This window comes from Nannospalax galili, unplaced genomic scaffold, assembly GCF_000622305.1.
Source record: "Nannospalax galili isolate Female #2095 unplaced genomic scaffold, S.galili_v1.0 scaffold375, whole genome shotgun sequence".
Lineage (NCBI taxonomy): Eukaryota > Metazoa > Chordata > Mammalia > Rodentia > Spalacidae > Nannospalax > Nannospalax galili.
The window spans coordinates 1,623,594-1,650,369 of record NW_008337054.1 but is presented as its reverse complement, the minus strand read 5'-3'; the positions used below and the strand labels follow the sequence as shown (position 1 = coordinate 1,650,369).

At 39.6% G+C, this 26,776-nt stretch overlaps 1 protein-coding gene across 4 annotated transcripts; it reads right to left on the bottom strand.

Annotated features, from left to right (window-relative positions):
• Window positions 1-3,698: 3,698 nt before the first annotated feature.
• On the bottom strand, window positions 3,699-26,453 carry Cnr1 (cannabinoid receptor 1). Of its 4 annotated transcripts, none has more exons than XM_008831842.1 (3): window positions 26,250-26,453; window positions 24,754-24,790; window positions 3,699-5,794 (listed from the first exon to the last, which is right to left on the bottom strand). In XM_008831842.1, the coding sequence occupies exon 3, from the start codon at window positions 5,743-5,745 to the stop codon at window positions 4,327-4,329; it is 1,419 nt and encodes a 472-aa protein (XP_008830064.1). In that variant the 5' UTR covers window positions 5,746-5,794; window positions 24,754-24,790; window positions 26,250-26,453; the 3' UTR covers window positions 3,699-4,326. The 4 variants fall into 4 exon arrangements, with proteins under 4 accessions (XP_008830064.1, XP_008830065.1, XP_008830063.1 ...); XM_008831843.1 differs by lacking the exon at window positions 24,754-24,790 and adding an exon at window positions 15,942-16,060; XM_008831841.1 differs by lacking the exon at window positions 24,754-24,790.
• Between the last annotated feature and the right edge of the window lie 323 nt (window positions 26,454-26,776).

Sequence of the window (26,776 nt, the reverse complement as noted above, 5' to 3'; positions counted from 1 at the left end):
ACATTTCTCAAAATTGACTACTTTTATTTCAACTACTTAAACTTCATTATAATGCTTTTTTTTTACACTTACTGAATAGAAATTTTACAAACTGTTCAAAGCATGTATCTCTTACGTGGCTAAGAATGTATGTTTATAAACTCTTCAGATTTATGTTTCAGTATTTGTGTTAAATTTTAACTGATGTATTATGACTGTTTTAATTGCAAAAACATTAGAATATTTAATTACATCATGCTTTAAGAAGACACAGTAGCTATTTCTGCCTATGTAAATGAGAATGTTTGCATTTATTTTTCGTATGTTAAAAGATGAATATATAAATGCAGTCTACCCCTCTCTTTACAACAAAACTATAAGCACTTTAAGAGGGGATTAGTTGTTCAGCAATATTTTTTTAATATGAACCCCCAATGTTTTACCATTAGACTGAGCTATGAAGCAGAATTCACAGGCTTTTTATATTTTTCATGATAATCTAGAATTTTTATTTGATTCCAGGAAATTTTAGACAATAGACATGATGAGATGTTTTCTCTTGAATAAATAACAGTTAAATTACATCCATGAAATAAAATATACTGTCAGCTTAATACATTGTAAATATTACAGAATACTACTTTGCTATAATAATTTAATAACTGAAGCTACATTTAATAACAATCTTACCAGTACTTGTGTACAAAGTATTATACAGATTACTAACAAAGATATTACAGCAGTCTCAAGGATGTTACCAGTTCAACAAACATCTAACAATACATATCTTCTAAGAGGAAAAGTAATATGTTAGATTACAGAGACAGTAAGGAGTTGTGTTTTCCACTTGAAACACTGGAGATAAGAATCCAGATAATCTGGTACCTTGATTCATATTATTAAAAGAAAAAGTTTCCTTTCTAGAGGACTCTGACCCCAGGACCCCTAGTCCAGTAAGTTCACATGGAATGAGCTCTTAGGCTACCACAGCAACGTAAAGAAACGCTTTGAAAATCACTGATTTGTAAACCACCGCTTCAACATCTGACTTGTTTTTAAAACCTATTTACATACATTCAGCCCAAATCAGCAGATAGAATGTTCTGTGTATATTACAATAGGCATGTAACATTTCATCAGAAGGCCAGTGCAAAACAATTGTGAATAACCAGTTAGGAGATTTTAAAATATGATACAAATATACAGTTAAGAGTATGAGAAATCTGATTTTGTGCATGATATCAGCAGTCTTGTTTGTAGGTACGGAATGGCAGAAATTAATGAACTGGACAGTAGCTAGAATGCCACTCATGCAAAGCCTATTTGTCTTCTGTTGGTTGGGCTTATTTCCTGCAGAGTGGGCTGAGGCAGCAAAGATTCCTTGGCATGGATACCAGCTAGACCTGACACTAAGTGCCAGGGAACTGGGAACTCTATCATAGGTGTAAGACTGCAGCCTCCCAGATCTGCATTTCTTTTACATATATTTAATACAACTAGAGGCTCAGAGATAGCCTTCTTTGCTAGTCTATGACTCAGTCGCTATTCTGAATCTTAATCAGTTTTGCTAAGCTAGACAGAAAAAAAAAAAAGTCAAATGGGTTGGAATTGGCCCTTTCTGAAGATGAGAGATGGCAAAATGCATGTTCAGGACAAATGTCACCCTCAGAGGGAAGTAGATAACCCTGATGCCAGAGCTTATAAGAGCTTAAATGCAAATCATATTTAAATTAATGACTCTAATTAAGAGACTGGTTAATGAACGATACTAATGAATGTAATTCTAATGACTATATTCACTGGGGAGAAATTTTGGTCACTAGGGTTAGGAAATCATATGAGAGATGCCAAAGTGGATCCAACTAATTTTAAATATTAAATGAAGGCAGTTGGACACACACATGATATTTCACAAATGTTTCTTAAAGTCAATAAGCACCAAGTTTAGTGCTGTCAGCCCCATTGTCCCTTAATTTATTATATATGAGTTAGGTCTTGAAAGTACAATATACTATAAAAGCTACATGGCATTCACACAAATGCAGTTTCAAAAAATGAATCTTGGCTTATTTTTATAGTTATGCTAAACACTGCCTTTCTATCGGGTCTTCATAGCTATGAGACAAGATCTGGTACTGCCTGGTAGCTAGAGATGTATGGATTGATGCTGAGGCTGGTGCAGGCCAAGGCTAGCAATTCCTAGATGGAAAGTAGCCTTGGGGAGGTTCTGTCAGTACCCTTCTCTACGGAGCTGCTAATCCTCCAGAATCCTGAGTCCTCAGCTATGAATCACAGAGGAGGAAAGTGAGGGACTTGGCAGGCAGATTCTAGATACACCCCAGCTTGGTCCACAGGCCATCTCCATCTTGACCATCAACCACAAGGAAGGGCACTGCCCCACCAGGCTGAATACCGAAAATGCTAGAAATCATTAGGTGGATGCTAACTCTCCATTTCATGCTATGCAGGCCTCGGGACAGGTGAGAACCATGCTTCATCTGTCTAAGAAGGAGAAACTCCAAACAAAACTTATCAGGACCAAGTGGCTTTCTTAAAGCAGTGTCTTTCCTTAGTGGAAATGAGTCCAATTCTGAGCAGCATGGCACCATGAAGGAGCATGCGGTGGGGCAATCAGAAGCAAGCCACACTCTTCCTTATGCTGTGGCTTATCTAGTTACCTGTGAGTGGAGGCAAGGCCTATTCCTTAGCCCAAACTTACCTAAACAAAGCCATGAACTGGGCTGTCACCAGTTTTTCACTGCTCTTTTGTCTCAGCTACTGTAATCACATGGTCTGAAACAGGTAACTTTAGCGAGCTGTACTCCTAAAACTGGGACTACGCTACCTACATGCACCACTGAAAAAATACCATCCTCCTCGTGATTTCCATTTCCACGAACTTGATCAATATTAGGTTTTCACCCTCCTACATTTCCCTAAGAATCCTGTAAGCACAGAACTTTGGTTTTACATTTGTTACTGATTACCCCTTGCTAAACACTGGCCTATGTAACACCTAAAGGTTATTAGCAGTACTTAATTCAATATCTTAAGAGGGCAGATTTTTCTGGAAGATTTTAGTCAGAATTTTAATCAATGAGACTTCAGGAAGAACTCAATTTTAGAAACTGAATTCATGTGCAAGAGTGCAGTTAAGTGGTACAGTTTACACTTGGGCACAGTTTTCTCACATTATGACATTACTGTAACAGTTACAAGCTAGAACACACACACATATACACATTTGTATTCACACTCACACACAGTACAATTTACTGATCCAGACAATACTTCTTTTCAATTAAAAAGAAGAAGACTCTTGTTTGGCCACCCCAGGCCTGAAATCTACTTAAGCCTGGAACATAAGAATGCAATATACTTGAAGTCAACAGCAACTGCACAGCAAAAACAACGCACACTGAAATTGACACATGCTGTCTTAAGAGGTCTGGTAATAGCTAATGACTAAAGAAAGCCAAGATGTTGGCCTAAAAAAGTCAATATGCTTTCTGTCTTCCATTCTGGTTATATTCCATTACCCAACTGAACGCTATGGTCCAGGAGATAATACATGTCCTACAAAAATGCAGGGCTAACACATTTTTAAGTGTCGATGAATTCTGCTTGAGACTTTGGATAGTCTTCAAATTCTTCTTGTTGTTTTAATAAAAAATAAACCTTTATGGTTATTTCAATGTCAATTTTAAGAACAAATGCTAGAAGAAACACTGAGGTTTCTATAATTATACCATGGACAATAGTATTTCCAAACAGTGGTTGCACTGCTGTGTACCCACTCCTGTATGCCACTGTTTTCATGAAGGTCTGCCTTTCAGTTTTGCTAAGCTAGACAAAAAAAATGACACACAGTAAACACTGATACACAATTCAAAAGACATAATACATTTTACGAAGTATCTCTACTATAGCACTATAACTGCTGTAAAAATGGACATCTCTTATACTACGGACAGACACATCACATTACCATGAAAGTTGTGGTTACAAAGGCATTACTCATTTGATGGTATTTTTCTGTGGGTACTTAGACTTCAGATTTTGTAGCCAAAGGTTTCCCTCCTATTTCACTGAGACTTGGAAGGACCATTGAGAAACTGAAGAAACTGGCTTTCTTCACGGTAAACCCCTGGAGAATGGAGTTTAAGTACCTAAACTACTGAGATGTCAGCAAACTGAGAAGAAATCATGGTCACAGTCACCTCTTTACTGAACATGGTAAAGTTAAAAATATATAACCGATGAGACAATAGGCTTCTAAATTTTAAGCTTAAAAAAAAAAAGAATTTCTTTTTGTTTTCCTTTTGTGCAGCCATGGTGGTGGCAGGCTCACAGAGCCTCGGCAGACGTGTCTGTGGACACAGACATGGTCACCTTGGCGATCTTGACAGTGCTCTTGATGCAGCTTTCCGCAGCCCTGTGCATGCTGGCTGTGTTGTTGGCGTGCTTGTGCAGGCAGTCTGAGTCCCCCATGCTGTTATCCAGAGGCTGTGCGGTGCCTTCACACGAAGGGAACATGCTACGGAAAGCATGTCGCAGGTCCTTGCTCCTCAGAGCATAGATGATGGGGTTGACGGTGGAGTTCAGCAGACAGAGCATACTGCAAAAGGCAAACACCGTCTTAATGAGCTTGTTCATCTTCCCAAAGACATCATACACCATGATTGCAAGCAGAGGGCCCCAGCAGATGATCAATACCACCAGGATCAGGACCAGGGTCTTGGCCAGCCTAATATCCATGCGGGCTTGGTCTGGCCGGGTCACCTGCACCTTGCCATCCTCTGATGTATGGATGATGATGCTCTTCTGGGTTCCACGTTGTATCATGCGCACTGCATGGCTATGAGCCTTCCAGAGAATGTACATGTATGCGTATACAATGAACAGCAACAGCACACTGGTGACCCCAATCCAGAACATCAGGTAGGTTTCGTCGATGAGTGGGAAAATGTCAGAGCAAACTGATTGCAGCTTCTTGCAGTTCCAGCCCAGGAGAGGCAGCACAGCAATTACTATTGCGATAGTCCACATCAGGCAAAAAGCCACCACGGCCTTGGGCCTGGTGACGATTCTCTTATAGGCCAGGGGCCTGTGAATAGATATGTACCTGTCAATGGCTGTGAGGAACAGGCTGCCTACAGAAGCCGTGAAGGAGGCTGTGACCCCACCTAGTTTGAACAGAAACACATTGGGGCTGTCTTTACGGTGGAACACGTGGAAGTCGACGAAGCTGTAGACAAAAATGACGCTTCCCAGGAGGTCGGCCACTGCCAGGCTGCCAATGAAGTGGTAGGAAGGCCTGCAACGGAGGCTGCGGGAGTGCAGGATGACACACAGCACTAGCAGGTTCTCCAGGACTGTGAAGGTGCCCAGTGTGAGGGACAGCACAGCGATGGCCAGCTGCTGGCTGGGGTTCAGAATCATGAAGCACTCCATGTCCATAAAGTTCTCCCCACACTGGATGTTTTCTTCATTCTCCCTGTATGATGAAAGAGACTTGTTGTAGAATTCTGTAATGTTTGTTGGATCTGTGGGGACCAGCTGGGGGTTGTCTCCTGCAGTCATCTTTTCTTGGAAGGGACTACCTCTGAAGGAAGTTAGAGGGAATTTCTGTGGGAAGTATCCTAATTTGGATGCCATGTCGCCTTTGATATCTTCGTACTGAATGTCATTTGAGCCCATGTAGAGGAGGTCTGTAGTGATGGTTCGGAAGGTGGTGTCTGCAAGGCCGTCTAGGATGGACTTCATTACCTCAGTTTTCAATTAGACCAGACTCAAAATGACACCAGGAAGGAGCCTAACAGAAGGGAAAATATAGAGTTGAGTAGTGAGAAAACCAAGATAACAGTAAACAGAAACACTGACCACCGCGAACAGTGGCATGGAGCATTCATTCAGTTCCTGTCTCTGAACAGAGAGCAAAAGCCCCACATTGACATGTAAGGTCAAATGTGCCAAGTTCCATGTAATATTTTGCAAGTATACTGCGCAGTTCATGGGAAATGTTTACAATTAGGCTGCTACTGTCATCTGTGTAGCAGCCTGTGCTGATGGGGTTGGGGACAGCAAACACATCACATGATCCCTGCTTTGTAAGATACCTTGTCAAGACAGGTGAGACTCAACAGGTAAGACAACCAAAGAACAGGACGGTGTAGAATCAATGGCTGAACCGTGCAGTCTGAGTAAACCGCAGGGAAAGACAATGTGGAAGAGGCACTCCATGAGACATGTTTCCTTTCCCCGCCCAGAGGAAGAGGTTTAGACTGAGCTGTGGCTGAAATGAACTTTCAAAATGTCTGTGCTAGTCAAAGAAAATGACACAAGGCCAGACTCTTGGCATAAGTGCCCTTCTGCTGGGAAGCCTCCTTTGCTGTCTGGGGCCTGAAGATGATGGTGCTGGGGAGCATCGGCTCTGGACAGCAAAGGAGGCTTTCCAGCAAAAGGGCACTTATGCCAAGAATAGGTAGGGTTAGTGTGGGAAGAGACAGGAAACACAAAGGTTTTTTAAAACTAATATCTTAAGTTTTACTGTTTTTTTTTCTTTTCTTTTTTTTTTTTTAAAGAAAAAGTAATTTGGAGCAGGCATGAAATGTTAGGCATGGCCCTCCTTCCACATCCTGCCACTTCCCAGTCTAAGCCACATCACTTCCTACAAGGTCACGTGTTGCCTAAGCACTTTTCCTGCCTTTCTCTACCCAAGGCCCACAATCATTCCCATATACCTGCTGGGGAACTTCACAAACATGGAAATTGTGTGACTCTCATTTCAACCTCTCTGCCCTAACACAAACTATTTAAAAAATATATTTATTTTTAGTTTTTATTTTATGTGTATGAGTGTATTGCTTGCATGTATGTGAGTGCACCCATGTTGTACAGTGCTGCGGAGGTCAGAAGAGGGCTTTGGATTACCCCTGGAACTGGAGTTAAGGACCACCATGTGGGTGCTGGAAATAGAACCCAAGTCCTCTGCAAGAGCAATCAGTGCTCTTAACTGCTGAGCCATCTCTCCAGCCTCTTAACAAATATTTTTATTGGCTACTTGAGAATTACATAAAATATATTTCTATGACATTCGGATCCCTTGCCCCACCCTCCATTACTAGCCTGGCCCCCACCCAGACTTCATATCCTTTACTACTCTTTTTTTAAAGTCTATTAAGTCTAACTTGTGTTCTTCAAATGCACCTGGGTGTGGATCCATCTACTGGAACCTGCTCAACCTACCTAGCATCATACCCTTAAAGAAAACTCACTCTCCCTTTCTTAGCAGGTCTCAGTTGTTAATAGTTCCTCAGTTAAGACTAGGGCTTTGTCCTCACCTCTCCCATCTGTGTTGGGTTTTTGTTTGGCTTGGGCTTGCACAGGTCTTGTGAATGCTGTCACAAGCACTGTGGGTTCATGTGTGCAACTGTCCTGTTGTGTCCAGATAACATAGTTTTCTTATATTCATCTACCAACTCTGGCTCTTACAATCTTTCTTCCCCTCTTCCACAATGATCCTTGAAGCTTGGGAGGAGAGGGTGGAGTATACACATCCCATTTAGGGCCAAGCACTCTGAAGTCTCTTATTCGCTACATGTTGACTAGTTGTGGTCTCTGTTAATCACCATCTACTGAAAGAAGAAGTTTCTCTGGTGAGAGTTGAGAGATGTATTAATCTATAGGTATAACAATAAGTCACTAGGAGTTGGCTTAATATTAAATCCACTTAGTAGAATAATAGTAGTAGATTCTCCCCTATGGCCTATGACACATCTAGCAGTGCCAGGTCTGGGCTCTGTCTTGTGAAGCAGGCCTTGAATCCAAGCAGAAAGTGGTTCAGAACTCCCATAAGATTCATGTCACTGTTGTACCAGCAGCGCATCTTGCCAAGTTATTACTGTAGCTCCCAGGGATCACAACTGGGTAAAGCTGGTAACTTCTCTTTGGGTAATATGCACAGCACCTTCCAATACTGTGAAAGCTATGCATCTAGGTCTAGATGAAGTTTCAAGATCAGTACCATTCTTTTGATTTCTCCTGATGTATTCTAAAACTCATGTACTGCCTTCAGCAATAGGATCTTACTTTCAATTCCGGTGGTTTACCAAGACCAATGGCAATAACCAGTATTTTTAAGGGTCTATGGGACCCCTTTGGTCAGTAACTCCAAAATAACTCATTTCTGGCATTGGGATGTGTGGTAAGGCCACTGAACCCCCATTATAAGGTAACTACACTTAAACACTTTTTACATTGTATATGTATATATATTAAGAAGCTTCTATAGTGACAGGTTTCCATGTGACTTTTTTCAAAAGACCTCTAGTGTTAGTTATTCCTCCCCATTTCCCATCCCATTTAACCCTTCTTATTCAGTTACTTCCCTTTCTATCTTTATATCACTACATTCTATCTCCCCTCCCACAACCCACTCCAGGATCCCTTACTAGTTTCCTGACCTCTATGGATTTTCCAATTGAAACACATATATCTAAAGATTCACTTATGAGAGAAAATATGCAATGTGTTTCTGAGTCTGTGTTACCTCACTGAGGGTGATTGCTTCCAGTTCCATCCATTTAGCTATGAATGTCATTTTTCTTAACAGCTGAATAATATTCTGTTGTGTAAATGTACCACACCTTCATTATCCATTCATCAGTTGATGGGCATTTAGGTTGCTTCCATTTCTTGGCTATTGTGAACACAGCAGCAACAAACATGAGTGAGAGGTATCTCTGTAGAAAGATATAGAGTCCTTTGTGTATAAGCCCAGGAATAGTGTGGATGGATCATGTAGTAGATCCATTCCTTTTTGAGGAAACTTCACACTGATTTCCATAGTGGCTACACCAGTTAGGACTCCCACCAACAGTGAATAAGTGTTCCCTTTCCCTGCGTCTTCATCAGCATTTGTCATCATCTGTTTTTTGGATCTTAGCCATTCTGACTAGGGTAAGATGAAATTTCAAAGTAGTTCTAATTTGCATTTTTCTGCTGGCTAGAGCTGTCAAACATTCTTAAAAAGTATTCCTTCTCAGTCATTTGTGTTTCATCTTTTGAGAACTTTCTGTTTACTTCCTTGCTCCAATTTTTAATATGGTTGCTTTTATGATGTTTAGCTTTTTAGACACTAAAGCTCTATCAGATGTATAGCTGATAAAGATATTTCCCCATTCTGTCAGCTGTCTCATCAAATGATTTGACCTGTGCTGTATAGCAGCTTTTCAGCTTCATGAGGTCCCATCTGTCAACTGTTGACCTTAATGTGTGCTACTGGGGTCCTCCCCTGAAAGTCCAATGTATTCCCTACTTTCTCCTCTATGAGATTCGGGGTATTAGGTCTTGGGGTCCTTGATCCATTTGGAGTTCTGAATTTTGTGCTGGGGGAGAGAGAGGGATCTACTTTCATTCTTCTACATATAGATATCATTTGACTAGCACCATTTGCTGAACATGCTGAACACCCTGTCTTTTCTCCACTGTGCATTTTCGACCACTTTTTCAAAATTCAGGTGGCTATAAGTGGGTGAACTTAAATGTGGGTCCTCAGTTCTATTCTGTTGATCAATGTGTCTGTTTTTATGCCAGTACCATGCTGTTTTTATTGCTATATCTCTGTGGTACAATTTGGAACCAGGGAAGTTGATGCCTCCAGCTGTTCTTCTATTGGTCAGGATTGTTTTGACTATTTGAGGTTTTTGCTTCTGTATCAATTTCTGTGAAGAAGTACAAACACAAACTCTTAACACAAGCTCCCCTTTCAGACCCACGCATTCCAAATGCTTTGTCTCAGCAACGCTGAGCTTCTATCATTTTGACCCTTTTGCATTCTTCTCTCCCTGAATACAAAGAATTCCACCTCCTTCCACCTTCCATCTGAGCACCCCCTTGGGTGAAATTCAGTACAACTCTCCAGATCCAGCCCAGCCTCACCTCAGTCCTGCCTACCATCAGCTCTGCCTCTCCTAGCCTCGCCTCCTCAGCCCTGGCTTCTGGGCTGCCCCAGGAAAAGTTAAGTTCTACAAACACACCAACTCATTTGCCCCATGCCATGGCTCCCAGTGTCCCTAATGCTTTTCTGCACAAACACTCCCTTTATTCTTCTGCATGGCTGAGACCTCCTACCCTCAACAGGTGGATGTTACTATTTCCTGTGGCTCCCTACATCCCATGTTCAGATGAAGTCTTTGGGCTCCTGGAATAATGAAACAGCGAAATCATGACATTTACACAATCTCCAGCATGTTTCTGTGTCTGCACCTGTGCTGCTTCTTGCTTCCAGTCAGACGATGCTCACCAAGGACCTCCCTGGAGACCCGACCTAGCTCAGTATTTAATTTACAGCATAGTGACTGGCACATAGAGAAAACCTTAAAATTGAGTTGGCTGACACTATACACTATATATATATATATATATATATATATATATATATATATATATACATGTGTATTTCAAATAGAACCAGGTCAATCCCAGTACTGACAAAAGAAAGTATATGTAATCCAATAGAACCAAAACAGCTTTTTTCCCACACAAGATGAGGGAGGGGATTTCAGTCACAATGAAAAATCCATGCTTTTATTTTGTGAATCAAGGTTTCTCACCCAGTAAGCTGGCCAATCCATTTGTGCTAGGAATAAAAAAACAGCTCTACTTAAGGTTATTAGCATTCTACATGAAGATGCCTACATACTGACTACCTAGTCGGACACTCCTGAGCTGTGACATAGGCAGCTATGAGAAAGGTGAGAGAAGACAGCACAACCACTCCCAAAGGTAGACAGTGAGACCCCTTGGCATTCTGTGGAAGGTGAGAAGGGAAGGCTGGGCTGCACATGGTCCTCCTGGAGCCCTGTCGAGTCAGCAGTGTAGCTGTTCCAATGACCATACAGAAAGCCCCAATGCACCACGGTGACTTTCGTTGTCACTCAAAAAAGTGAGCTTTCCTCCTTAGTCTGGGCCAACTCTGCACACTCTCCATATTGTCAAAGAACAAGGCCCACACGAGAGTCGCAACTGCTTGGCTAGAAGCAGGATCTTGTAAGCACAAAGCATATAGAGGCACTGAGTACAGTGAGTCAGCTAAGTCCAACCAACTCTGGACATTAACCAGGGGCAATGGAAGTTAACAGTATAAAAAATACAGAAATAAGACCAAAGTCCAGCAGCCAAGCTTGCTGCCCAAAGTGCCCCATTTTCCTTACCGAAAAAAAAGTCTCTCCTGCATTCTCAACCTCAGACAGGCTGCAACTAACCCTCAGGTGTTCTTGGTTCCCTGCTTATCTCTGTCATGACCTCATTTCTTCTGTAATGTGTCCTGTGTGCCTTACCATTGGGCTGTGCCTCATGAGTCCATTCTTGTTCTTCACAAATATATTTGTTGAGCAACTCAATTTACATACGAAAACCATTAACAACAATCGAAGGGACACTGAAGACAGCCACAGTATATGAGAGAGCTGTTTTTCATGGGGATGTGGCATTTCCTCAAACTCATACTTCAATAGTTTCTTGGTCCTGAAAGGTGATTTGCTGGTCTTGGAATACACCACCATACCCGCACACCTTCCTCCTGCCCCTCTGTCTGAATCTTCACATCAAGTTTCCTGTGAGAGAGATCTTTCTAGATTGGTACTAGAGCTACTTCTATGCAAGAGACCTTTCTACTAACCCTTGCCAGCAGGCCTAACTATTTCTCCGACCTGATTCCTCTGCCACAGTCTTTGTCACATGGTTTAAGTCTGGGTTTACATATTGATGTCCATAATCAGAATGCAGTTTCCAGACACAGGATGCTGTACTGATTTTCTTTTAGGTAAGTTACCAGTCTGAAAGCTGAACAGAAAGGAGCTGGACTAAACACTTACTTCACCTAGTAAGATGTCAGTGCAGTTCTATTATCTGACACATTTAAAAAATGATTTAATACTTTTTGATTTTTTTTTAAAATTAGAGCAAATAAAGTTCAATAAACACTTGGTCTAAAAGCTTAATCTTAAGCCCACATTTCCATAGTTTTGGGGATTCCAAGGAACCCTTTGCTTCAGGGGTCATCCTCAAGTAGCTAGCTAGCCCTTCATATCTCCAATGAGAGGCTACCTTTGAAATATTACACATATGCATATATAATATATTAATTATGCATGTGTGGTTTACAAAATTCAAATTCAAAAGGTACAGATCTACTTTGATTTCTCTCTCTCTCTCTCTCTCTCTCTCTCTCTCTCTCACACACACACACACACATCTTAGAAATGCATTTCTCTCAGAGGCAAGAAGTTTCTTCTTACTCTTTCTAGAGATAATTCATACATATTAGTAAATATATATGCATGCATATTTACTGCTGCTATTTTCAGAAAATAGCATTCTACACATACTGTTCCACACCTTGCTTTCCACTTAAAAATAAACAACAAGGGCAGTTTTGTGTTAATACAAAGCCTTCCCCAATTTTCTGGGTGCCCCAAGGATCTGGTAGGTGAATGTGGCCAGGCCCTTACTAAAGGGAGGTTTAGGGTGTTTACCGTATTTTGAGATTACAAATAATGCTGCAATGAATTAATGCCAACTACTGCCTTTTTTAATATTACTTATGGTATGGTAAGTAATCTTTCTAGCCATCTTAGCTCTTATCTTGTACTTATTGTAATACCTCCTCCTTGGCCTCTACAATCAGTGTACCTCTTAAGCAATGCTGATTTTCTCCCTTTTAAGCACTTATATAAGGGAGCTTATGGGCAGGTAGCTCTCTGAGTCTTTTACATCAACCCATCTTATTCATACAATGGCTTATGAGGAAGTTTTGATATGAAAGGCACAGAGACAAGTCATATTCCAATTAATACGTGTAATAAGCTGGGGCTGAACGTGGGGTGTGGACCTCATTTTAAATGCTGAATGTGGTCAAGGGCTACACATTGGACATTGAAGGTCCAGAGTTCCTGCCCCTAACCTTCATGACACACTAAGCCACGACAGGGGACTTACTATTTCCCTTAGTTTCCATACTAATTTCAACCAGCAAAGCCCTAGTCAATGGAGGGGAGTTAGCAGACCAGGACTGGTGTCAGGTCACACCACTCAGGCTGCTAATTGTTCCAAGCCTCAGTGCTTCATCTACAAGCTAAGGATATGACAATGGTGACAATGCCTAAATCACAGAACTGTTCTGAAAATTAACTCCAAAAATGTCCTACTTAGGGCCTGGTGCAAAGGTAGTCTCCACCGTGTATTACCATCTTCCTTACTCACTTCTGATGGCTCATGGCTGTATGCTGCACACTAACTATATTTCAAGAATATATCATATACACTGATTACTATATTTTATACTAATTACATCTCAAGAAAATGCATTATCTTAATTCAATCCTAGACTGCTTATTCAGTTGTGTCCTTGTCTCAGCACTTAAAGCATGAGGCAGAGAAGACACAAACATGGCCAGGAAAGGAAAAGTGTTGAAGAAATGCTGACTGGGTTCAGGCATTTGAGAAAGCTTACCTTCTATCAACCTTAAACCAACATGGTAACCTACCAGGTGCTTCTTTCTTATTCTTACTTCCCAGGCAAATGGAGACCATTAGATAGTTAGTAAATTATCCAAAACACAACAGTGAATCCATGTTCCCCATACTGCAGTCTCTGCTGTTACACTACATGCTGTTTTAAGGATTAATGGTAACTAAAATCATTTGGCATCTTTTATCCAAATCTTCTCCACTCTTTAAAACATAATGAAGGTACTTTGCCAATAGCAATTAACACTAATTTATAATAAATCAGACTTTCCTGTCCCAGCCCCCTCCAGGTAAATCTGTCTACTGGCATGGCCCCAAGGATTAAAACTGTAGCCAGTATGGGCGAGCTATCCAGCTTCTTCAAAGAAGACAAGGAATCAGAACTCCAAAACATTCTATGTCTTGCTGCATAGCAAGATCGCCACATATATAATCAGTTTCCCATCTAATGCTGTAGTACTTTCATTAAAACAAAAGCTTGTTAAAATTTAAGCCAGGGCCTGGTGTGGTTATGAGATATGATGTCCATCTAATATGAGTCAGAAGAAAGTTTAAAACAATATGCTTTGTGAATTTCAGTAATGTTAGAACACCCCTGTGCACAGGCCATTTCAGCAGCTAATGGGATCACGCAGGAACTCTGTTCTCTGCACCTTCATAATTCTTTCCTTTATTTTTACATTCAGATTATTGCAGTAATTTCCACCTTATTATTTTTTGCATGGAGAGTTTTCTTTGCGAGTTCATTAGTACTATAGCTCGGGCTTTGGGGGATGCAGCTGCCATTAATTTTGTTTTTGTTTGCTAATGGGAAAATCGTAATTGGAAATTTCTAGCAAGATGTGCGGATGTACCTATTAAAGAAGCTGTTGGGTTTTATTACAGTTTTAGTAAAAGAATGATTGACTGGCATCTAACATTTTCCTAACAAATTGATATATAGATCATTCCTTTATAGAAGCAATAATAAAAATGTTACAATGTGTTAAATCTGTTCTTTTAGGAAAACCTACAATGCTCTTCTTGCTCCCTCTCTGTATGCTTCTCTACTCCCTCCCTGCCCAAGAAAAAGTGCATGTTATCAGCAAGCAGAGCCTATGGAATCAGCAAAGAAGAAATACGGAATGAGTCTTGAAACCAGGATTTGAAGTACCATCACTTCTATGCCAGTAGAATTTAACAGCATGTGTTTTGAGGACCTGCTTTATTTTACAGCGGCATTTCAGTACTTTAGGTATTCATCACTGCTGCATCTGGAGTTAAAATCCTTATAGTTCTGGCCTGTGGAGCATTTCTGGGGAAACAGGTAGTAGGCTGGTATTTACTCACTGCAGGATGTGTGTCCACAATACCAAAAGCCCTCTACAACTATCAGAATGACTAGTACTTCCTGACACAGATACAGATTATATTGGCATTTCACTAACTGTCCCTAATAGTTTAAGTTTAAAAATGCTTTAATGAGACAATACCAAGCTCATAGTGTCTGAACTGATAGCAGTCCCAGATCAAGGGCAGGAGTTTCAGGTCCTTGCCTAATCCTTCTGTTTCCCTCTTCGTTCTGCTGTTCTGCTTGGACGGCTTCCTGAAAGAGCCTTGTGAAGGGTTTAAGAGAATGAAAGTCCCAGTGGAAACATTTGCTATTTTCCGCTTACTTCTGGGAATAAGCCTGGTTTCTAGTAATTTGATCAAGAAAAATACCTTGCTAATCTATTTCTCTAAAGTTAGTAGGGAAAATTGTAGTTGGCCTTTATAACTACATTATGTCTAAGTCATGTCCTTGATAGACATGGCAGATCTCATTGACCAGCAACATAACCCAATGAATGATGGTTTGGTGCCAGCTAAACAGGCAACAGGACTTTCCTACAGCTTACCTAATCATTATGGTTTGTAACTATTAAAGTAGTTTGGTCATTCTTTCCATCACCTTCTACAGCAAAGTAAAATAAAGAATTGGCTTAATTATCCTGATAATTCAGGCAAAAATATATAATATTTCTTCCTTGTATTAATGTTGGTTCCTTTCCTATATATGAAAGAAAATTCCATTATGTTGGTAATGCTTGGCTGACTCTCAAAGCTTCGGCTTTTCATATATTTTGTAGCAGGAAATAGAAGTTATTAAATGCACCATTTTCTCTGGTGTATTCTTTACTAACAAAAGAAGTAGATTTTTCTTAAAAATTTTATCAATTAATATGAACTGGAGATTGTATTTTTTTGCAAACCCGATAGGAAATATGCCTTATTATCTAACACTTAAAGGCTTGTTAAAATTTAATTTCAGGGCTCAAGAAAACGATGCCTTGAAATTACATAGATTGAAGCATTATCTGGTGGCAAGGTTACAAGAAAAGCCTATCACAAAGGTGAATCAGTAATACAGTTGAAATGATTTGTTGACATGGATGACAATTTCCATTTACCATTTAATTCTGCTCTGTGGTTTAGATGTTTGCTCCTATTAAGTGCCTTGACCTTTTCCTTGAAAGAGATACATTTTCCGCAGTTTAGAAAGAATCCGGATTATGGAAGCAGCCTTTTCCTAACAGAGAATATGCAGTTTGTAATTAAATAAAAGTCATGGCCCATATGCAAAACACTTCATAAGAATGTACTTACCTTGCATGTGAGGTTTGTTTGTTGAAAGTAGAAATCAATATATTATTGTAGACCATAAAATATGCAGAACCCAGTTAATAGACTCTTATCTTCACAGTTCATTATCAAGGTCTCCACAGCAATGGCTAAAAGTATGCTACATGCTGTCCAATTCTGCAGCATAGCTTTCAGTTTTTTCTCCTTTCATTTTTAGATGAAAGGGTGTTTTCACTTTGAATCCATGAGCATATAAATTAAGTCTAAATAAAAGCCAAATGTGTTCTCTGGTTTCAAATCTCAGATTTGGATGAATAAATGCATATTAAAGAAAATTTGAATTCCTCCAAAGTTTCATCTAAGAATCTGCTGAATGACGTACTATTTTTCTTTAATATTTACGTGGCACAGGTATTATTACAATCACCATGCTGCATTTGAGACAACTGAGGTTCATGGAGGTAAAAGGTTTTTCCTAAAGTCTCTAACAGTGTGTATTGGGCAGGTAAGCTGGGACTTCGATCTTTATTTGCATAACTCAGACTTCCTGCTTTTGGCTCTGAGTTCCAGGAAACACTTAAAAGTCTCCCTTCCTTTCCTTTTTAGAGAAAGAGAGGTGTTGGCTTAAGAAAAGGATATTGTAAGTAGTATGTGGTAATTCTACACAATAAACAATTAAAATCTGAAGGGATGATCCAAAGGCAGCAGAAAGGTTGCCCGTATGACCTACGAAGCATCCTTGACCCATGCTCTTCAGCATGAAAAATGGCAGCACCTGTAGGTCTTGATTCTGGAGTAGCACTTTGTTTGCATTGACTGTAGGCAAAGAAACAAAATCCAAGTCATCTTTGTCACTACTGTTTTAAAATAGATATAATGGGGATTTGGGGTTTTGTTTGTGCCTCACTGGCCAGTTTATAAGGGTTGTTGATGGCAATGACACCTTTCTACATTGGCAATGAGACAAGAAAAGGCTACCTTCACAATCTGACATCCTCCTCACACCTTCTGTTAGAATAAGGCATGATAGCTGTTAGTAAACAAAAGTCAGTCCCTATATGGAAACATGCTGTAGAGTTTTCTTAAACAGAGGAAATTCCTGGGGCCAATTTCCAAGTTCTGAGCTGAAACAAGGTAGACAAATTATATAAATCTTAGGTTTCAACAAACGAGTGATCGTCAGACTTCCAACATGTTGTAGGTATAAAGCTTATTACTTACTACAGCAATATCACTGATGTAGACCTTCACATGGTTCATTTGGCACATTTCTGTTGGGCATGTCTTCTGTGTCTAGCACAAGACACTATATTCCAAGTCATGAACATTTTCTGTAACCTATTACTCTGAAATATATCAATGTTTCACACTTGTGTAGTACATATGGGTTGGTTAAGGAGACCAAGGCTTATGATTCTCCATCACAGCCTACCCAACAAATAAGGCCTACTCATCTGTCCACCTCATCCTATAGATAAAAGAACAGGATATGGCTATCAATGAATGTAAGCTGTAAGTTGTACCCTGAGAATTTCTTCCAGTGAGACAATGGGCAGTTCTGAACCATTTTGTGGCAGTCTTTCCCTAGCATGGACCTTGAGAACCAGGAACCAACTTCTAAGGCAATGCAGGTCCTCTGCATGGCACAGCACCTGGTACAGAGCAGGCTACTCAATGGCTGCTACCACATACTGGCAACACAGAAGTTCTAACTTGGAAGTTCTAACTTAACAGAATGGCTTTCAAGAGCAAATAGTTTTCTTGGCATAAAGCCAGCTGGCCCTCCAGGGATTAAACCTCAGTCTTGCTCTCATCTAAATACTCATCTGAAAAAGTGCTCAAATGACAAAATGACATAAAATGCACCAATAATGACCTATGCCAGCATCTCTCCTCTCAAGAGTCTAATGCAAGTTGTATTAATGTGATACAGACGTTAAGGTCAAGGGGTCAAATATTTATTTACCTTTTATTCTGGTTCCTGTCTATTCAGAATAAAATGAACTACACTGATTAACCATGTGACATAGATCTTTGTAATGTGCATACATTATATGAATTCTCATACATGCTTGTTTACAGACCTTTAAAGACATATAGCATTCTCATAAAAAGGACATTTTCATTCCCAAGTGCATGCTAAGCACTGATCTTTTTAAAAAAAATACTTTCTCCATTTGCAAGTATGTTTTCAAAAGTTTGTCAAGAGAAGTTATGTGAAAACTCAACCACTTTTATAAGCCCTCGGGACTCAATTTGTTACTCCATTCATTGGACATAGCTCTTGCTTTGGATGAGCAATTTCTCCTCCTGCTACAATATTTCATGGATTTTACAACTGAATTAATTAAAATATAAATAAGAAAATATGTCATAGAGGTTAAAATTGGTTATTACTACTGCCTACAAAAACGAAATTCTTAATTACTTTTCTGAGGCATAGGGATATTGAGAAAATTTAATATATTGATAAAAATTAATTGTGAATATTAGGAATTTTGCCTTAAGAAAGTAATTAAGAATGAGTAAAGAAAAATAGTTCTACTGAAAACAAGTTTGTTTATTTTAAGAGATGTTGAAAGAATGGAGGGGGGGCAGTCTCCGTAGCCCAACATCAATTCTAATAACAAACTCATTTCTATTTTGTAAACTATTTGGCTTTCCAATTTGAAAATACTAAATCACCAACACAAATCATAGCTCTCTGATGAAAATTACTCAAAAATTATTTTCTATTATGGGGACTAGCACAAGATATCTCACAAAAGAAGTGAACATTAGTTTGAATGATCACACGGACTGAGAACATAGAGACTTTCTAGATAATTCAATTTCCTTCCTATTGTTCTCTCACTGGGATAATTTTAAGTGAATTTTTATTGTTATTTAAGTGCATAGTTTCCTTTAAATATTACTTCAAAAACTGGGAACTTATGTATTACGTACTTTAGTTGAAAAGGTCAGAAAAATTTTAGTGCATGCTAACAATATAAGACCTAAGCAAAAGTGTGCTTTCAAGATGCAAATGATTACATGCACACAGACACACATGTTCTAGGCTTCACAAGCAATGCAAAATAGACTTAGAAAATGTACTTGTGATTTAGAAGCTTGCAAACTGGATGAAATGCGGAATCTTTGTGCCACTGAAACCGTGAGGTAATTCTACTGTGCATATTTAAGGTTAAACTCATTCTGGGGTTTCCATGACACAGCTGAAAGAAAAAGTGTTTGGAAAGAAAGACAAGAAGATAAAGAACTGGGCAATCAGATCTGTGCAAATGAGCTGGAAACTCATCCAGTGTACATCTTAGGGAACAGTCTGAGAAGTTGCTTAGTAGTTTGTAAGTGTAACAGGCTTAGCATACAGGTCGGCAGATCTCAAAGGGCATTCTCCCAACCAGCAGCACCAACATCTTCTGGGTACTTAGGACAAATGCAAATTCCCAGACTCCAGTTTGGATCTATGGAATCTGAAATGCTAAAGTTGGGACACATCTGTGCTGTTAATAATGCCTCCAGAAAATACATTCTGAAATTTAAAAATCAGCAGTTAAAGTTACAGAGACCCATGAAAACGACTAAATGGAATGGGCAGAGAATTATTCTTTAAGAAGACTAGAGTTTAAGTGGATAGACTATTCTATGAGACAGGCTTTGAGATCACTGGAACAGAGGGCTAAGAGAATGCTCATGGTAAATAGCTTCCTAGGAGCCTTCCAAGGAGCATTCAACCAAGGTATTCCTGTTCACAGGGGCTCAATAACAGCAGTCTGGCCTGTAAACGAGTGCAAGGTGGGAACTTTTCAGACTACAATTCAGGGCTACTCTGGACATTTTCTGGAAGCTTTCTGTTATATATTTTATCTAGTAAAGGACAATGGTTTCAAGATGTAATGCGTACTCACACGATACATAGACATCAATTAAGAAACGCAGCACTATTTCCCCCATTTCCATTTACAAACACTATGAACAGCTTTGGAGGACTACTATACTATTTGCCTAAACAACGAGAAGGGGCGCTTGATGGCTGAACATAAAGGATAAAAAAGTCAAAGTAATTAATATTTCACTTATTTTCTTAAGTGGGAAATGAACCTAGGAATGACACGCTAAATAGAGTTTGCAATAACACAGACCCACTGCAGACTTCTGTCAAATTAGCCTGGTAGTGATACAGTTTACAGTGATCTTAGTTGATGAGTCTCTTTTAAAAGTACCTAGAGGTTATAAACGTGAAAATGCATTAAAAATATTCAAATGTATGACTGACTCAGAAAATTATTCTTTCCCCACTTGTTTCAATAAAAATGGATCACAGATTACTTGCCCTTACCTTAGCTGAGAACTAAAATCACATGAATGCTGCTTCCTCTCTTTTTTTATGAGAAGTTAAATGTCACTTCCAAAAGTAGTTGAATATTTTCCAAAGTCAAATTCTTACATATGCAGGAATACAGGATTCTTTGGAAACGTTTTATTTTAAAAGCTATGCATTACACATCTAGTTTCCCTCTTTATCTCTTCATACATATTTGTTAATCACTTGTAAAAAGAGTACAAAATGTACAAAATCTATTTAGCAGCCCATTGAAATTAGTTGAATCTTGTTTTATTTGCTTTTTGTTTTGTGAGACAGGGTCTTGATGTAGCCACAGCTGACCTGGAACTCACTATGCAGACCAGGCTGGCATCAAACTCACAGCATGCCTCTGCCTCTAGAGTACTGGGATAAAAGGTGTGTCACCATGCCCGGCTTAGTTGAAATTTTAAATTTTTGGGGAGATCAGTATTGATTTACTTCCTATACAAATCAATGCTATAAAATTACCAAGTATAAATCTCCAAAGAGGCAGGAATTTTGTTTAAAACAAAAATTTTCATTTGTTTTTTTAAGAAGCATACTAGAATTAAAATTTATTGTCAATTTGAGCACAACACACTACAACTCAGTTTGCAACTCATATTGACTCCAATTTTCTTCTTTAAAAGTACAGCTCAAAAGAATGGATAAAGAAATGAAGAAGAGGAGAGTGGTCTTCCCATTTGAGCATTGACTTTGAAAGACTTGATTTCCTAATTGCATTGCATTTTGATTATGTTTAAATATGCTATGGACATACACAGTTTATGAAAGCATTTGTTAGTGTATTAAACCACCACAACAGATTGCCTGGCACAGCTTTGAAAAATGCCTCTTCTTTTCTTTAAAAAGCAATGGCATGGAATTTGCTAGTAGGAAAAAAAGACAGATATTACATTAGCAAATTTAAGAAATCATACTGCACCTTATCTTCTGAAGGTAAAAAAAATATTGTTTGAATGCCACTCAGAGTTGATAACAGCAGAAAAGAACCAAGCCAAAGATATCAAATCTATTCAGTGATGGAAACTGTAAACAAAAGAATACAAACGAGAGTGGAAAGACAAGACATTAAATAATAAAACATTATATTGTTAAGGGGAAAATTGGTATTTGAGTTAGAGAAAGGGGGGTTTAACATCCCTTTGTCGTTCAAAAATCTGATTTAGGAAACTTAATCAAAAATGTAAAATACAATGCAAGCAGCACAGTGAAATAAAAACAATTATCTGAAAAACAAGGATTCTCATCTATTTAGTTTCAATTCACTTATTCAAAGACGAAATGAGGAAACAAACTTTGAAAGCTTTCTTAAAGTGCTGGTGTGAAAATTTCTCCAGGTGGGACCAAAACAGAGTTCACAGAATTCCATGATCAAAGATCAGGGCCATTTGCTCAGGTTTGGGGAGCAAACCGTTCTCCCCTCAAAAACACCACACGAATTCAACTCTATTCTCAAGAATGATAACTACGTTATGAAAGCACCAAATGGGCCTTCCCATTAGAATCCTCAAACATAGGAAAAAATCAGGGACAATTAGATCTGGAGCATGTTTGTATGTGCAGCTAATTGTTCTAGAGAAACTATTGTAATGGAATGTACTTCGTCATGAACTTCCCTGTTCAATGAAGAAATATGACCCAGGAAAGCTTTTAGTCAGTGCTTTATGCTAAAAATTACAGGTAATTACACTGATTAGTTTATAGAATGGCTTTGACCTATTATTTCTGAGACATCATAAACATACCTATTATCCATGTGACAAGCCTGAGGAAAATGCTCATCTAACATCAATTTGAATAACAGTAAGAGGTGATGGGAACTACTAAACCAACACTCTTATTTTCCTCTCACATATTTCCTTTAAACATGCATTTTGTGACACAGTAAGAAACTCTTACATTTTCTGACAGTTGGTATTGTTTTAATTTCTAAAACTACTAATAATCAAGATTGGTAAAAGGCTACCTTAAACTCTTCCAAGTTTATGATAAAATTATAATTAAATGTGATGATGGTTGCCCTGGCATACTGACAAGATTCTTAGAACACATGGGACTGGACAGACTCCTATCCATCCTGGAAAACAAGAACAGTCTTGTTTTGATTCAAGGTGAATACTTCCTTGTGCTTTGAGTCTTCAGGGTCCATCTGTACAACTGCCTTGAATTTGGACATTTTCCCAAGTTTGTAGTATTCGTTTAAAATTGGAATACTATGTTCAAATATCAAAAGGCAATGTATCTACATTTTTATTTTACCTATAGTATATATCTCTGAAAAAGGTGGTTTATGCATAGATATATGTCTATGAATTTATTTTTCTAAAATTATACAGTATTATAGTTTGATGACATAGATATCATGGATGGTATTTATCATTTCTTTTAATCCAGAAAATAGTTTAAAGAAATCTAAATTGATCTATCATAAGATGGATCCAGTCTAAGAATATATAAATAGGTGAATTAAAGAGTTATTAAAGAATTAGATACCAATTCAATGGTACAGTGTTGAACTCCCAACACACACAAAATGAACTCTGTATGGTTATAAGGTTAACATTTTTTGATAATAGAATTAGGAAAGAACTGCAGATTTAGGGAAGAGGGTGCAGAATATGAACTTAGAAAACATAAATTATGATTTTATTTCCTTTTGTTATCTACCAGGCATTAAGAGAAAAATAAACAGAGCTGCTTATTTATACAAATTCAGATAGGCAATCTATAACTTGACTCTGGTACAGTTTTTCAAACAATGTTAATCCAGGATTAGAGCGAAGAACAGAATTATAAATAACTTAGGCCCAGAGGCTGGTTTCCCTCTGTTTATCAGTTCAATTAGAAGATGATGAATACCAAAACAGAAGAGACAGACTTACACTGGGGGGGGGGGGGAAACATGGCATCCTTTTAGCTGGGAACTCAAGCCTTGAACTGTGTTCTTTATGCAACTGAACTAACATAATTATCCCAAGACTAACAGCCAGCAGCCTAAAGGGACAGACCATATCACTAACCAAATTCAAGAGGCTATCACCAAATCACACTTTACTAATTATGTTATTAGTTATGTCTAAATTCAATTTGCCATTTTTTTATTTAGTATTTTTAAGTGCATGAGTGTATTGCCTGCATGTATGTGAGTGCACCCGTGTTGTGCAATGCCACGGAGGTCAGAAGAGGGCTTCAGATTCCCCTGGAACTGGAGTTAAGGACGGTTCGTGGCCGTCATATGGGTGCTGGGAATCGAACCCAGGTCCTCTGCAAGAGCAGTCAGTGCTCTTAACCACTGAGCCATCTCTCCAGCTCCAATTTGCTATTTTTTTCTTGCAGATTCCTGGACAGCTAATTATGGAGAAAAATGCTTTATTAGGCCAACTGTTTTATGGGAAGAAACACTTGGTAAGTGTCCTGAACTCTAAACTGGTATTATAAGTTCTATTTCATAATAGTTAATTCTTACACAGCGAATTATTCAACTCTAATTTCAAAGACCAATACATTACACAACAGAGGAACCTGTCTAAATATCCTGGTGGCTAATATTAATTCTGTGTCAAAGCAAAGGAGAATGTCACAGATTGTTTTGAAAGAGTTTCACAGGCTTTGCCTTCGTAATTAATAAGCTGACACTGCATGCTAAACACTTATCAACACAATCAATGGGACTGCTTCCTTCTTGGGAAAACAGATAAACCAATTCAAGAGGTTTTCTTTGGGGATTGTCTGTAATATGTCACAAACATAGTGGTTCTTTTGGAGAATTTCATTCCCAGCAGTTTCATCTGGGTAACATTTAACAATTTCACTATTTTAACATTTTGAAATGCCAAAAAGAACACACTGATCCTGCAGCTAGGCTTATTAGAGAAGAGCAATCTCACAGGCAAGACGGAAAGGAACATAGTCCACTGGGAGAAGAGGAACAGAAAAAGGCAGAAAACAGTGGACAGCAGACAAAGCCAAGGATCACTTCACTGTGAGATCTGATTTCCGGAATTAAAAACTTTGTACACTCAATTAAATAACTCATCTATGGCTTCACTGAGGTTCTAGTCACAACATTCATTTCTATGCACAGATATTAAAAGCCACTGAAATTCAGGGGTAGGAATATCAGATTTGATTTCTTAACAATGAGCATACAAGCATAGTAATCTGAAAAGGTCAGAAGTGAGCATTTCCACCATGTGGCATTATTTCACCCTCATGTATGCTTGGGAACACAATGAGATTCCCCCCCACACCATTAGACACTTGATACATACCTCACCAGGGGTGTTCCTTGCTTGGAATGGAAGACATCTTTGAAACAAACAAAATAAAAAAGAGCCTGTTCACAATAAGTTCTCCTAATAACCTGAAATGCATTAGTTTTAAAAGACCATATCAATATCAAGCCTCTTGCCCAACTACAGCAACTGCTAGTGTGCCTACAAACAACCGCCTGCACTGTGCACTGTTTAGAGTTCTGCAGGCCCAGGCCCGTGTATTCTGTTTCTGTATGGACAGAATCCGAAAATTATTTCTCTCAGTTAAGAACTATTCTTGGCCTTTTATTTTGATAAAAAATTCTCTTAGCTGTATTACAGAGCAGACAGAGAAGGAAAGAGGCTCCAGGAAAAACAACAGAGAAAAATCAATCAGTATATCTTCCCTTACAAACTGTGGGAAGGTGGGATTAGAAAAGCAACACTTTAAATCAAAGTCCTAAGGGAACCTGGAAGGTTGGTTGTTTTAGCGTCTCAGAATTCTGCCAAACAGAGTGACCCCCACCGACGCTGAGTTCTCACTAAATTTCCTCTGAGAATGTGCATTTTCCCCATTGTTCAAAGGAATTAACTTGATAATAAAGATGAGAAGTTATGGGACCCAGATAGATAAATGATCTTTCAACATCTTTAAAACCAGTAAATCTGCTCTAATCTCTTATTGAATTAAACGTCCAAGGAGAGTTAATATACCAAGAAATAAACAATGGCAGGAATAACTCTTACTTGGAATAAAAATTAAAGAGGTAAGAGACAAAATGATTAATAAATAGGTTACTAAATTTTTCATCTCTTTTAAACCTTTGAGAGATGTCATCTATTACAATTAGAAACATGCATGTTGCTTTTAAACTCTTAAATGACCAAACAGCTTTTCGCTTCTAAGTAAACATTTGCATTCAGGAGATGATTCATTTATGTTCCCTAAGCCTTACCAAGAAATGTCTTTTAAAAACGAAGGATCAACTTTATTCAGCGAATGGCTCGGTTTTAGTAACACGGTTCCATCAACATTAAATCGCAGGTATCAAATGCTATGCACGTTTGTTTTTCCTTGAAGAAAAAAGGCTGCTATCGCTTTCTGTATCAAAAGTTTGTTATTTGACGTACATTTCTTTGCATGACATTTAATATTTCACTTCAGTCGTTTTCTAGGTTTGGTGTAGAGACTGATACACTCCTCTGGAAGACTTATTTGCTGATAAGGTTAATCAAGCATCAACTCAAGCGCCTGTTTTTCAAACATGCACAATTAAACATTTCCTACAAACAGACATCAGCGTATACAGAGCCAGGTAAATAGTAAATAGTAAATGGTGGAAGCCTGCATAAGTAGCACAGATCACAGTTAACAGGATGGCACTGTACAGCGAAGTAAACACCGACGCACTCTCCTGGAACATGAACTCCGCGGAGGACTCTTGGGGACCACACTGGTCAGTACCGAGGGGGCGGTTGCTGGAAAAGCTATTTCCAAACGCCACTGGCCTTACCCTTCGCATCCCCGGGTCCTGAGGGCAGAAGCTCCCTCGGCACCTGTCGCCCAGCCCAGCCCAGGGACTGGCTCTCTGCAACAAGGAGCCCCCGACTCTACCAGCGCTCTGCAGACAGCCAAGACGCCCGCCCGGGCCAGGGGAAGGCACTGGCGCCGCGGGAGCCCAGAGGAGGAGGCGGAGGCGGAGGCGGAGGCGAAGTGGAGAAGGCAGGGGTGGAGAGGGAGCAGGGGAGGCGGCGCCGGGGCGCGGCGGGGTGGAGCGGGGCGTGCCCGCGGCGGTCGGTCAGGGAGTCTGTCGGTCTGCGCGCCCGCGTCTCCTGCGCCCCGCACCCGAGCGGGCGCGAGAGCTCTGAGGACCGGCGCCCCCGGGCTCTAGCAGGCCTCGCCCCTTCCCCGGGCTCTTGGCTGGGTGCTCCGCTCGCGGTGCCCCGGCGTGAGGCCGCCCGCCTGGGCCAGCCCCGAGCGCCCGCCGCCTCGCCCTGCTCGCGGTCCCTGCCTCTCCCTCCGCTCGCGCGCTGTCTCTGG

What these genes read in the sequence shown, in the direction of transcription:
- Cnr1 (XM_008831842.1), bottom strand. Translation starts at nt 5,745, where the DNA reads ATGAAGTCCATCCTAGACGGCCTTGCAGACACCACCTTCCGAACCATC.